Source organism: Lichenostomus cassidix, chromosome 3 (genome assembly GCF_008360975.1).
Source record: "Lichenostomus cassidix isolate B80296 chromosome 3, HeHo_3.0, whole genome shotgun sequence".
Lineage (NCBI taxonomy): Eukaryota > Metazoa > Chordata > Aves > Passeriformes > Meliphagidae > Lichenostomus > Lichenostomus cassidix.
The window spans coordinates 45,762,924-45,776,297 of NC_139483.1; the positions used below are offsets into that span (position 1 = coordinate 45,762,924).

The window sequence follows — 13,374 nt, forward strand, 5'->3', positions numbered from 1 at the left end:
TATGAAGTTTTCCATGACTATGACTAAAACAGACAGCTAAGTCTCCCTCCAAAGCAAGAAAAGCAAATATACTCTGGCGGGCAATTTGTTTTGCTTACCTACAGATGAAGTTCTTTATGCACTGAACATAAGAGAACCTAAGGATGATTACCTTTTTGGTTTTGACACCTAACCTTTAGAAACTTTTGAGTTAGGATTGACTATTCCTCATCAAACATAATCATATCCAGAAGTAGTACACAAGCTAGAATCACTTTTTGATTTACTTCATTACTACAGTACTCCAGATGCAGACCTACCTTCCAGTGTCCTGACCACTGTACTTACTAACACAAAATAAAATGGCTAAATTAATCTGAAGAATATTTATAGTGGTTGTGGAACAAGCCAGTTTTTTTAAATTCTGAACTGTTTGCTAAGTCCAGAGAGGATGACCACTGAGATCAAAACCAAATTATTTTGACAAGCTATCGTGAATACTGCTTAAATATCCTAAGACTCATTTAAAATCCTTATATAAAAACCTTACAGAAGGGTTAATAAACCATGAAGTTGGTAATAAAAGCATGCAAACCCATGAAAAAAGATTAACAGGTTATCTTGCTGTATCACATATTCTAAGTTTTACCCTTCCATTACCACTGATCCCTTAAAACAGATTCCTTTGGTTTGGTGTTCCTCCTCACATTCTAAAATGTAACAGAATTAAGGATCAAGACTTTAAGCATTTTATTGTCAGGCACACAGCAGGAAACATGGAGGCCAACACTTTGTTCCGCTAATTGCTTTTGAAGTCTGCTTTTCTTTCTTCTTAAATAACACTCAGAAAAAAATAAAAAAGGGAACATTATCCAGTGTAAACAGTATCTTAACTGATTCAAAAATCTGACAGTGGAATTGTAGTTTTAAATCACTAGGACAAGTCGAACAAATGTAGATGTTTCTTTCAGAACAACATAAAAATGAAGATGGCATGACTCCACTTCATTAAACAGATAACATATCTACTTAAGACAAACAGAAGACTATCTCCAAGTATTCAGTTACATGTCTTTACCATAAAAAGAAAACTATGATTTCCTCATAAAACGCTTTTATTTATTTAGGAAACACTCACAAATGCTAAAATTAAAGGTACTGTGTTAACATCACAAAGGTTACTAACTTTTCTGTTCTGCAATCTACACACTGAACTGACAACCTGGTCAAAATCTCTACAATTTATATTAAGAATATTACCTTGCGTGTAGGCAGCATCATCAGATCCCATACTCAATTTCCGTGCATCACTGATCCTATCCACATGTGCTAAAACAGGGTCAGTAAGATGCTGGATACCCTCTGGTTCAACATAGTGATCAGGAAGGTTTAGAAGGTTTGTAGGTTCAAAAGTTGGGGACACTACCCCTGGGGAAACTGCAGGGGGTTTATTTGGAGAAACTGTAATTTTAAAAGTATATTTTGTGTTAGGCTGCGTAACAACCACTCGAGGAGAGGTCGCAGTGGTGCTGTTGCCCACTGCTCGACTCTTGGGTGGATGGTGATGAATAAATGCAGGACCCATGCTTACTTGACCAGACATATTCCTAGCAGTAGTAGATACTCCAGGATTTGTCGATATGAAAAGCGTGGGCTGGTTCCGCACAAGCTGATCATCTCCTGTTGTGGCATTTGCTGAAATGTAGACCTTGGGCTGACCACGTGTGATCACTTCATCAGTACTTGGAGGACTGGCCGATATGTAAACAGTGGGCTGACTTCTACTTAATGTCTGGCTGTTGAGGGAAGAGGGAACAGTGGAGGTGCGAGGGCCAGTTGAACGCAACTTGGAAGAACTGTTTCTTTGTGGTGGTTCAAGTTTGATTTCGATTTGATTTTTGCGAGGTCCTGTGGATATATTCTGAATGTTGTATTGGCTATGAGCAGAAGATTGTGAGCTACCAGATGAATGAATCATAGGTGCTTGTGGAGTAGTAGGAGAACTGATAGGCATGTACACATGAGAAGTCTGGTGGCCTTGCTGGTTTGGCTGTGTTGAGTGTTGCGATGAGGTATGTGGCGTAGTACTGGATGTAGGAATAGTAGTCCAGGGACTTGGCTGCAAAGGCTGGTAGACTTGCTGAGGGTGCATGGGATTAAACTGAGATGCCCAGCCTGGCTGCTGCTGCGTCTGTCGAGCGGTACCGCTAGGAGCTGTGATGTAAGGCCTAATATAGATAGAATTTCCCTGGGGACTGTTAAGTACAGGAGGAGGTACACCATGTATGTGCAAAGACGTTGGGGTATTGCGACCAGGCTGAATGTTTGGGGCTAAAGTTACCATAATGGGGTTGAATCTGGGTGTCTGTTGAGACAAGTTAGATACTCCTTTGCTGCCTAGGTGAAATCCAAGATGTGGCCCTGGATTAGAAGTACTAACTGTATTAGCCATCCCAAAGACATTAAATCCTTGTGGAACCTGTGCAGGTGCTGTCTGTGGCTCCTGCTGAAACAGTTCATTGTTGGACTGACTGGTTTGAAGGTGCCCATCACTGACACTGTGAGCTAGAGTCCTACTTCCATTCATTCTACTTCCTTCTCTTCCATGGTGATAGATGTTCTGTGACTGCAAATCCAAATTAAGAGATGTCATGTGATTTCGTAGTCCAGGAATCCCAGAATCATCCGAAAAACTTAGGTCTCCTTCACCGTAGAGATACTTTGTGCTCTCCTGAGAGAGAACTGCACAACAGGCATCCAAATTATTGTTATTCTATAAAAGACAGATGAAAATTTGACATTACTGATAGAATACTGTCACAGTATTTGACAATTGATAAATTAACAATATAGCATCAGACAGAAAGCTTTAGGTAGCTGGCTAGCATAGCTGCTCTACACATACAAGGGGCTTGCATGTGAAACTCACTGTTCTGGGAACAGCACTCAGCCAGCGGCACCAAGGGTGGAAGTCTGCATTGCCTCTGAAGCAATGACAGGGAGATCCTGGACCGTGACAAGCTACCTTTATACAGTATGCTACACCTTGGATGAACAGTTTCCCTATTCCTTCCCAGTTTCAGAACCATCTTCAGCAGAGACTAAAATCTCTGGCTTGAGGGAGAAAATGACAGCAGGAATGGATTCACAGCATCTGCATAGTACTGGTTAATAACTTAAAAACAGAAATAAAAGCACGTGTTTATTTTAAGTATTTTCCCAAACACTTCAATACCAGTTATGCACTACCTCCTGCTGAAAAGGGAAAGTGAATCTTACGAAGAGAAGAAACACACTGACCCAAGGAACTGTACATGACTTCAGAAGAAATGTAAAAATTCAGTTTATACAAACACAGCAGGATTATTCTTTTGTAAGATGAAACTACTAATAGAAAACCCAGAGGACATTTGTATTTTCATTTAAAACCACTGCTTGTGAAGCTTTTAAATACTTGTATTTGTACCTTTTAAAACCTGTAATAGGATGACTTAGAAACCACAACCTAGCTAATTCTGTTTTTAAGAATATTTCAGAAGCAAACTGCTAATTTCTCTTCTCTTTTTCCATATATTCAGTAATACTGTACTCCAATCTTCCCAATTTAGTTTCCTACATAAGGATTTTTAGAAAAAGTGAACATGCATCAGTGACATAATTTCTTAATATTGTGCTCTGTTTATGTAACTTTTCACACAGAGCCTCCTGCCCCCCCCAGGAAGTAAAGGTTAATACTTTCAGCCAGAAGAGCACCTGTTCAGGCCCATGTTATTAACAACAAATAGGTGGCAAATCCATCCAGCACACAGAAACAGCTGCTAGAAAAAAACGCATGTGTTCAAAGAAAAAAATTGCATATGCCAAGTAGCAACATTATCAGTTAGTTAAAGAGGAACATAACCAGATAAACTGATCCATGCTACATGCTTTCTATTAAGTAATTTTTGTTAAACTAGCAGACATTATTTCTCATTCTTCAACCACTATGAAGGTGACAGTGTTGTGCAGACACAGCAATACTGTCTCTACCTTACAGATTTACCAAAAAAAAAGAAAAAAAGAAAAAAAGAAAAAAAAGAAAACAGAAGTGGGAGAGGGATGACAAGGCTAAACTTCACCCACAAAACCAAAACTATGTGTTCATATAGACCAGATGCAGTTCTGAATTCTTCCAGATTAAAGCAAAAAAAAAAAAAACCCAAAAAAACCCAGCCACAAAACCTTTAAAAATAACAGAATTCCCTGAAGGCTATCTAACAAGCCAGCTCTATATAAGGATTGCTGCAAAAAAGTACTCAGATATGTGAAAATGGGTCACATTGATGATATACATATTGGCTCTAGTTTGGAATAAGCACCAGAAGACAAAGTAATCAAAGGAAGTTAGTAGTGAAGAAAGGAAACACGCGGACAGAACAGTGGGTAAGAGAAGATAAAAATAGCCTGATATTTGTTGCAAAGGAGAAAAGGGAGCCAGAAAAGGGAAAAAGATAGGATGCCACAGAAAAACAAGCTAGAAAGATCTCAAAGGCAGATTTTGCATGAACTTAAGTGAATTAAAATTATTAACAGAAAGGCCAAAAATACCAAACCAAAAAGGAACAGGCCAAGCTTGCAAGGCCCTTACATTCAGCTTGAATGCATTTCTTTGGACAATTTTTTTTTTCTTTTTTAAGACCGCATCCAATCAATTCCAAAATTTCAGTGACGTCAATGAGAAAATTGGAGAACTCAAAGGGGAAAACGGGGGCACATGGAACCCCTGGCATCTTCTGGCTGGCAGAGGCAGAGTTTCAACCGCTTCTAGCTCTTTACAGATCAGAGAACCGGTTGATGGCAGAACTGAGCATATTCCAGCAAAACAATACCCCTCATCTTATCTCTGCCCATGTCCCAATTGAGTTTAAAATGTTGGCACCCTGAAAGAGAAAGAAAAAAAAAGAAAGAATAAGAATGTTGGAGGGAAATGAGGAAGCAAGGAGAGGACGTTGACTTGAGGAGCAGGTATAGAATGCTCCGGACACAAAAAATAGAACAACAGGAAACAGTGTCCACAGACTGTGGGCACTGCAGTGACTCCTTTAAATGAGGAGAATGGGAGAGCTGAATGCAGGAAGCTTGTTGGGAAGAGCACAGGAACACAAAACCTTTTTAGGAATATTCATTGCTGTCAGCCCAAGACTTTTTAACTTCCTAGATTAAGCAGGTTTAAGTTTCCTCCTGTTAGCTCTTTGGTGGTCCTCTGTTTTTAATATGCTATATATTGTTTAGGTATTTCAATAGTGGGCTATTCACCTCGAGGTATTTTCATGGTCTCTTTATCCCTATTTTTTTCATTATAGGCATATAATGCTATAAACCTTCCTTTAAAAACAGCTGTGTTAGGCCACAAAGAATTCAAGGGGGAGAACTGAAGTATCTGTACATTTTTTCTGCACAATTCATGGTGATCCAAAGAAACTTCGCTTGTTATAAAAGCCTGATTAATAATACTATAAACTGCAAAACTGCTCATATTCTTTCAGATTCTCTCCTGGGACATCTTATAATTCCTAGCTTAAAAATAACTTCACCCTGATGTACGATGCCTGCAGATAAGGTACTGTGGGGGTAAAGCATTTCTTATACCAAATGCCCTCAAGTACTTGTCTTTGACCTAAACTACACTTACTGTCTTTATTGGAAATTCCTTCCACTATGCTCAACTACAAGGTGGCAGAACTCAGGATCCAGACACTGTTCCACCAGTATTGCAAACATGCACAAGTACTTTCAAATTCTGCTTTTCTCCCATCAGTCCAAGCACAAAATTTGTTGGTTTAAAGAAGTCACGTTAGGCAGCTTTTATAACAAGAATCCCCAAACCAAAACACAAACAAACAAACAAACAAACAAACAAAACCCCAAGCCAAAGAGAGCAGCAAAGCTAGAAGTTCAGTCAGAGAAACCAGAGCTCATGGAATTTCAAAGAACAACCAACACGACAGGATTTTCTTTGTGAATCTTAGCTCTCAGTTAACAAAAAAAGGTAGCTTTCTAGTGTGACAAATTAGTTCACCAATACTGCACACATGGAACATTAATTACAATAGAGTGTGTTTGAAAGATCCTCTTAAGAAAGCTGACCTGAAATACTTCCTCAAAATCTAAACCCTTCCCCATAAATCTGTCACAATATGGGATGTACAGTATCTATTCTTCACAGTTATAAGGCTCTTTTTGTAAAAAAAAAAAAAATCAGCTGTATTCAATGTTATGAAGACTGCTGAGTCTCAAAGACAAGCATTAGCTTTTAAATTTTTCCAAAATTACATTCAAAAGATGATTACTGATGTATTCACTCCATCAAGTCCACAGACCTCACTCAGCAAGTAGTTCTCATGTTTGAAGAACGAAACTGTACTTGTAGTATAAAGTCCTACCGAGCACTACCATAAAAATAGCAGGGTACAATCCTGAAAACAAATACAGGCAATTTATAGTCTGGTTCAGTTTCCTTTTCAGCTAAATAATGAAAAAGAAGGGATTGGGGAAAGCTTGAAACTTCATGAGCCCCAAGCAGAATTTTGCCTTCTTGCAAATCAAAACCAATTCAGTTGATGAAATGCATTTTTCACAACCTCCTACTCTAGAAAGACTGGAGAGTCATAATAAAGTCTTGAAAATATGAATGTTAAATTGTCACAGATACTCATCCCAACAGTACAAACACTTTATTTGGATGTATGTGTGTGTAAGTATACACAAATATGTATTCCACAAAGAAAAAACCACATAAATAGCAAGACAAACAGTTATGATATAAAGAATATTGACTCAAAACCACAGATGTCCTAGCCATAGTCCAGAGATAGTTAGCTTCTGGGAAGCCATAACCCATCATTTTCCCAATCAAGCTGTATATACTGATAATCAGTATGAATATTTGGAAAATTCTCTTATTAACCAGAGTAATCAAAGGTTGAATATCTTAAAATAAAAAAGAAAAATCAATCAGTATGGATGCTTTGAATTGATGGAAAATGCAAAGCAAACACGTTTAAGCAAAAAAGTTAGATAAGTCTATCAGCATTTGTTAACTCTAGGCATTAAGGGCTTTGGATGGATGAACCCCATTGGGCTTTGGAAGAACATTAATTTATCTGCTGAAGTAGCTAACATGATGTTATAGAGCAAGAAGTCGATACAAAATATGGACATGTGCTGTGATAGTGACAGCATTAAAAACAGATAGCTGCATGTAGAGGTTGAGAACATGCAGTCCACAGCTTTAGCACTAACTGCAGCACTAGTCAAAAATGCTTTGTTACTTTCAAGCCCAACAGAAATCCATTAATTAACTACATACACGCCAAAGCTACAGCAAAACAAATGATGCCTATGTGGCAGCCAAAGCCCTGGGCAGATGCACACCAGTGCCTCACACCCACTCAGGTCCAACATGGTGGATGCAAGGCTACAACCACCTAGTCCTGCCTGCCCACATCACACTCCCAGGCTCTGGCTGAAGGGTACCTAAGGCCACCAGTGCTGGCTCTGCAGGCCAAGGGCCCACCCATAAGTCTGATGGAGACCAGGTAGCAAACTTGCTTCTGGACCTGCCCTAGCACTCAAATAAAAATTAAAATAAAATTTAAAAAATGCTGCATTTTGTAGCATTGCTTTAAATTGTCCCTGCTGGACTCAAGTTGGCTTTGCATCCCTCCTTTTGTCACAGTTACTTTTGGCTTTTGAGCATGAGCATACTGATTGGTGAGACAGTAGTCTCACAGTGTGCACACACTGATTATTGATTTACAGGCTGACTTATTTGGATCACTCCAGATCAGGCATGAAAAAAGAAATACTAATTTAGCACTTTGTTTGCTGTGCAATATAAAGAAATTGGCTGCGTATATTTGTCTCATTTATAGAGAAAAACATCTGCTTTCAAAGGAGACACCATACATACAGGAAGCTTAAAATAAGCAAAGCTGCTTACTTGCTCAGTCATGAACAGAATACTGACCTGTAACATGCATCTGGATACAACACCTTCAGGTACCTCAGGAAACTTCTGCCGCAGGTCATGTAAAACCTGAATATCAATTTGCTGGCTTCCTTGGGCCATTCGTATATTGCCTGGGCAGGACTGCTTTTCAACAGGCAGTTTTAGTCCTTAGTAAAGGGAGTACTCATCTCTTCTGTCCCAGCATTTTCTGGAAGAGAAAGGAAAGCCTTGAGACCAAAAGCAGGCACGTTTGATACAACAAAAGAACACCCCACAAAAACCTGAAACACACACAAAACCCCTTCTCAATTATGCAATATTAGCCTGTATTTTATGTTGATGTTTTCCCACGTGACATCTGTGGCTAAGTAATTGTTCTTCATGCACTCAAAACCTCAAAAATTGCCCATTTATAGACACATCTCATGATCAGTTTCCTTTTTTGTTTTTATACTGACATTAAAAAATACATTAAGAATAAAAAAAGACTTGCTTTATCAAAGTATTAAAATTAATGGGTCTAAGAATATTTTTACTTATTTTAAACACAACTGAACATGAAGCAGTCCACATCACATATAGGAAAATAGTTTTTCCTCAGCTTTTAAATGTACCTGCATTTTTACTTTTACCACCACTGCTTTTGTTTACTGTCGGGATACTGTGGACAGAAATTCAACATCTCTAAGTTTCACAATTTACTAGCAATTGTCTACTTGGTTTTCACCCAATATACTTCAGAATATTCTGAGATTTGAAGGAAATAACACTGTAACGAATTAGGCTTCTTCAACTAATTCTGTTTCTCCTTTGAAGGAAATTATGAAGATCTATGAATAAGATTATTTCACAACTACCCAATCAACATATACAATCAACTACCCAATCACCCAGACCATGTGATATCTACAAGCTTTTACCAAGAAGAATTTCTACCAATAAATCTCGAAAGAATGCAACTGTGTGTTAAGCAATGGAATTGTATCTTCTTCATATAAACTAATATTATAAATAAATGTGATCACATGGTTTATAAAAACCCTGAAGTAGTCAACTCCAATATACCTCTTGAATCAGCAAGTCTTAGTCAAGCATCGCCATGAATTTTATTCATTTTCTCTGTGGCAGTGGCAAAGCAATTAAAAAAGTTACTCAGTCCAAACCTCATTAAAAGTCCATCTATGTTATTTCTTCAATGGTTTACAGTGCTAGAATAACCTGAGCAGTGACAAAACACTACTGATTTTGCATTTTCTTTTAAGCAATTATTAAGAAAAACACTGTTCAAATGAAACAACTAAACAATGATATTGTTTATCAAAAACTATACTGCAATACTTCTTTAACTAAAATTCAAATCTGGTAATACCACAGCAAGTCCACAAATACACAAGATTCTATTAGCAAGAAGAAAACTAGTTTACCTTAGTTCATTATCAAATGTCATTTTTCCTCCCCTCTCCTACTGAGCAGTCCATAAAACTTCCTGATGAATAGTTAACCACTCTCAATCCTCCTAAGACCTCATTTTTTCCCCCCAATTTCTCTAACCTACATTAAAGCAATCCATTTCACAATATGCTCTCTTTTTCAGAACAGTCATTCTGTGATCTCCATTTCAAGTTCCCTGTACAGTACTAAAATTTTGTATTTACTCTTCATTTGCATTATATCATATTGGCAAAAAAGCACCTTCACAGCTGTTACAGCAAAAACTCTATGGAAAGAGATTAATGCATGTAGTCTTTTCAAAAAACCACAGATGATACATTAAAAAAAGAAGTATTTAAAACCATGAGAACTTTACACATTGTCACCCCAGTGCTTCATTTCAATAAAATATTTTGTATTCTAGCTAATTTTTCAGTGTCTGAAGTCTTGATAAAACACACAATGACAATTTCCATTTATTATTCGAAAACAGCAAAGCATTACAAAAATTACCTTAAAATTCACAGAAGTGCTACAGAAAACTTGTCTGCCTCTCCATGAGACATAAAATAACTTATGGGTCATCATTCAATGCTTGCAAAGTCCAGTTATTTGTTGGTAGCATGCAAAACCTGAGAGACTGCTTATTCTTATTTTTTTCACTGTACTTTTATGTTTTGCTGGCTTAGCATCAAGCAGATGCATGCAGGCAGTATCATTTTACTAAATTTGCTAATAAATTTTTGTACATGTGTGCCAAGTGTGTCAACGTGGCAAAATATCATATTTACTGTAGTATGGGAGGAAATAAACCAAAAGGACTCTGCTCTCACCATCTTAATTCAGAGAAATATACTCCAACACAAAAAGCAAAAAGTTTTTTTCCTCAGTTTCAATTACAACAGGCAACTAATATGGCTTCACTGACAATGTAACATATGAAAAAGGTATCACATGAATATGAAGTGTCATTCCAATCATCACTTCAAGAAGAAAAACCCACTAAAGAGCTCAAAAATATCAAAATATTATTAATACAGTCAAATTAACCTTAAGGAAGACTGAAGTAACAGGTCACGAGGCCCCTTGAGGCCTTTCCAGTAAAGACAGATGAAAGGGTTTTTCCCAATTCCTAATGTTGCAAAGAAACTACAAAAAGAACTCAATATCCATCTCCAGAGGCAAGCTTAAAGGAACTGAAAGTTACTCTGACAGATGCAAGCCTAAGGAACAGACACACAACACTGTCGTCAGCCGTGGAACTCAGGATTCAGCAGCAGGACATCCAGAATATTGTTAGACAGTTACTTATACCAGTGGAAAAGAAAAGGCACAAATGCAAGAGTGAACAGCCAAGACTGCCAGTAAACAGACTGTAGAAAAAAAGGTAACCAACAGGAGGCAAAGAAAACTGTTGGCAGCAACGTTTTGGCTTCATTCAGATACTTTGGCATAAAAATAAAGGCATTACAGTATTAGAGAAGTAATCAGATAAATCTATTCAAGAAATTATTGGAAGAAGGAAAATTCAGCACTGGTTACTCAGAGAAATATTTCTTCCTAACATTATTAATATCAGAGTTTAATTACACAGGAAAACTTTTAAATATTGGAGGGTGGTACAAAATAAAGTTACTCTTGTGGTAATGTCCATTTACTAATTGTTTTACATACTGCTTCTGGCTATTTCAAATAAAAAAAAAAAAGAAAAACCAAAAAACCTTCAATGTGACTTTATAATGTTGAAGAGAGACAGAGATCCCAGTGCTCATTTATGCCAGAAATACTAAGTAACCGGAAGAATTAATTAGCTGTGTTCTTTCTCAAAGAGTATTGGCAGGATCCCCAGACAACTTAAAAGGCCTGGCAATTGTATCATGACGGAGCTCCTGTTGAAGCTTTATTCTGTGAAAACTATTGAAACCAAAGTAAACAATGTGTCATCTCCCAAAGACTGCTCAGAACCACGAGTAGGAGACACAAAATAAACTGCCTCTCTTGTTTATTAAAATATTCAAATACAACTTAAAGTGAAATATGGTTCAGATGCCAAACACCAGGCCATTATAGTGCTGGACCAATGCTAGTTAAATACATAATTTTTCAAGTCTCCTTTCTTCTGAGAGCACATGTTTAACAAATCAGAGACAATTCTTCAATACAAACCTTAAGATCACATTGACTTTCCACAAAACACTTATAAAGCCAGTGTTCTTCAGAGCAAATTCTGCTAAAATTGATTTTATTAAATAATTAAACCTGACAAAATCTAAACAAAGCAGCTGATGGACTAGAATGTTATCTGCACTTCCTGTTCATCACTAATTTTTTCCTACTGCAACTTCACATACAGTCCATGCCCCAAGAAACATCAAAGGTAATTGTGCAGTTATTACCATAATATTGCTGTATTGAATATTTCCAGTTGAAGTTATGATGTATTCATAATGACTGAGGTCCCATTTATGGTCAGCTACCATTCCAGAAACAGCCTTTGTGAGTTCAAGAGAACAGTTTTTGGAAATATGCAGAGCACTGTCACAGTAACCAGCATGCCCTTCACCTTCTCCAAATGCAAATCAATGCAGCCTTTATATCTCCCTTGTTACTTCAGCTACATCCCATAAGTAAATTGTTCACATTTTTCTGTGGTTTTATTCTGAGCTGATCATATGGGATCTCTCTTTTACTCACCTGGCTAAAATGAGTAATCTATCTAAAAGCTTATTTTAGAAACCTGGCTGTAAATATTTCTTAAGAGAGTGAATGCAGAAACAAGAGAACATTTTTTTCTAGCATTAATGGTGCAGGTTACAGACACTGTGCATAAGAAGAGCGCTGTAATGACAGGAAATCAGATGCAGCAAGTTGTAATTCAAGCCTATTAGAGGCTGCTAAACTGTTAGCACAAACAGACAAGCCATTATAAAGATGACTGAAAAAACCAAAACCCAACAAAAAAAAAAAAGCAAAAAGGAAACCATCCAACCCATCTATACTTATCTCAGGCTCCTTCATCAGAACTAAGTAGCTCCCCAACCCTCCCAGACTATGCATCTGTACATTGGATAACTCAACAAAAGCAAAATTATCTTCTCCCCTTCTCACTCCAGGCTTTCATGAGCAACACCTTCTACCTTCCCCCATATATTTAGCTACATTTTTTCCTGTTATCTTATCCAAACACCTATCCAGGCACCAAGCCAACAAATATTAAGAAACTTCTATGGGTCCTTTTTTCAGCCAGACCTCAATTCTGAAGTTTCACTCCAATAATTCAACTGAAGACTAACCTTAGGTCACTTTCCATCGAGGGTTTCTTTACATTGAATTGCTTGAACAAGTATAGCTGATATTAATATTGCTAGCATTTCTTTCAGCTTTCTTTCAAAAATATAATTTCCTCTCCAGTCTTAAGACTGGTAATCACATTATAAATATATGACTCTATCCACAGAAGACCCCTCCTAAGCAGGATCTCCATTCCTCTGACATTAACAAGCACTGCAAGCTTATTGCCAGTTTATACTTACTTATGTGTTAACGCTCTCCTTAGAATTAGAAGTATATTTTTGTATCCCTATTGCTTGGAAAAAAAAAAAAAAAAGAAAATCAGACAATAAATGCCATATTCTTCTCTTACAACCTACCTCTCCAACCTCTTCCATGTCAATTTCCACACCTATTCCTCCTTTTCTTCCTCACTTATAACTGCACACTCTTGTTAAACATGAGATTAGAAACTTTCACTGTGTGTGTGCCTAGCAAACGAAGGAGGAAAAAAAATAAAAGATACTACTGCATGTAAGGCCAACTTTCCTTAACTAAATTGGTTCCCAGCTACATGCAGGACAGCACACTTTTAACTATGTCACTGACAACTTGCAGGCAGGAAGAAGAAAAACCCAAGCATAACAAAACCAAAATTGTATGTTTCTCTGAGAAACTACAATATGAAAACCATTTAGAAATTA

At 37.3% G+C, this 13,374-nt stretch overlaps 1 protein-coding gene across 2 annotated transcripts in view; it reads right to left on the reverse strand.

Annotated features, from left to right (window-relative positions):
* Positions 1-13,374, reverse strand: part of TAB2 (TGF-beta activated kinase 1 (MAP3K7) binding protein 2) — a 59,731-nt gene that overhangs the window by 11,167 nt on the left and 35,190 nt on the right. The window contains exons 1-3 of one of the 2 annotated variants that reach the window (XM_085055587.1): positions 7,988-8,157; positions 4,607-4,898; positions 1,240-2,752 (exon numbers count right to left, since the gene is read on the reverse strand). In XM_085055587.1, the coding sequence (XP_084911713.1) occupies positions 1,240-2,632 (1,393 nt within the window). In that variant the 5' untranslated portion in view covers positions 2,633-2,752; positions 4,607-4,898; positions 7,988-8,157. Of the gene's footprint in view, positions 1-1,239; positions 2,753-4,606; positions 4,899-7,987; positions 8,178-13,374 lie in introns of those variants that run through there. The other variant, XM_085055586.1, reaches the window with a different exon arrangement.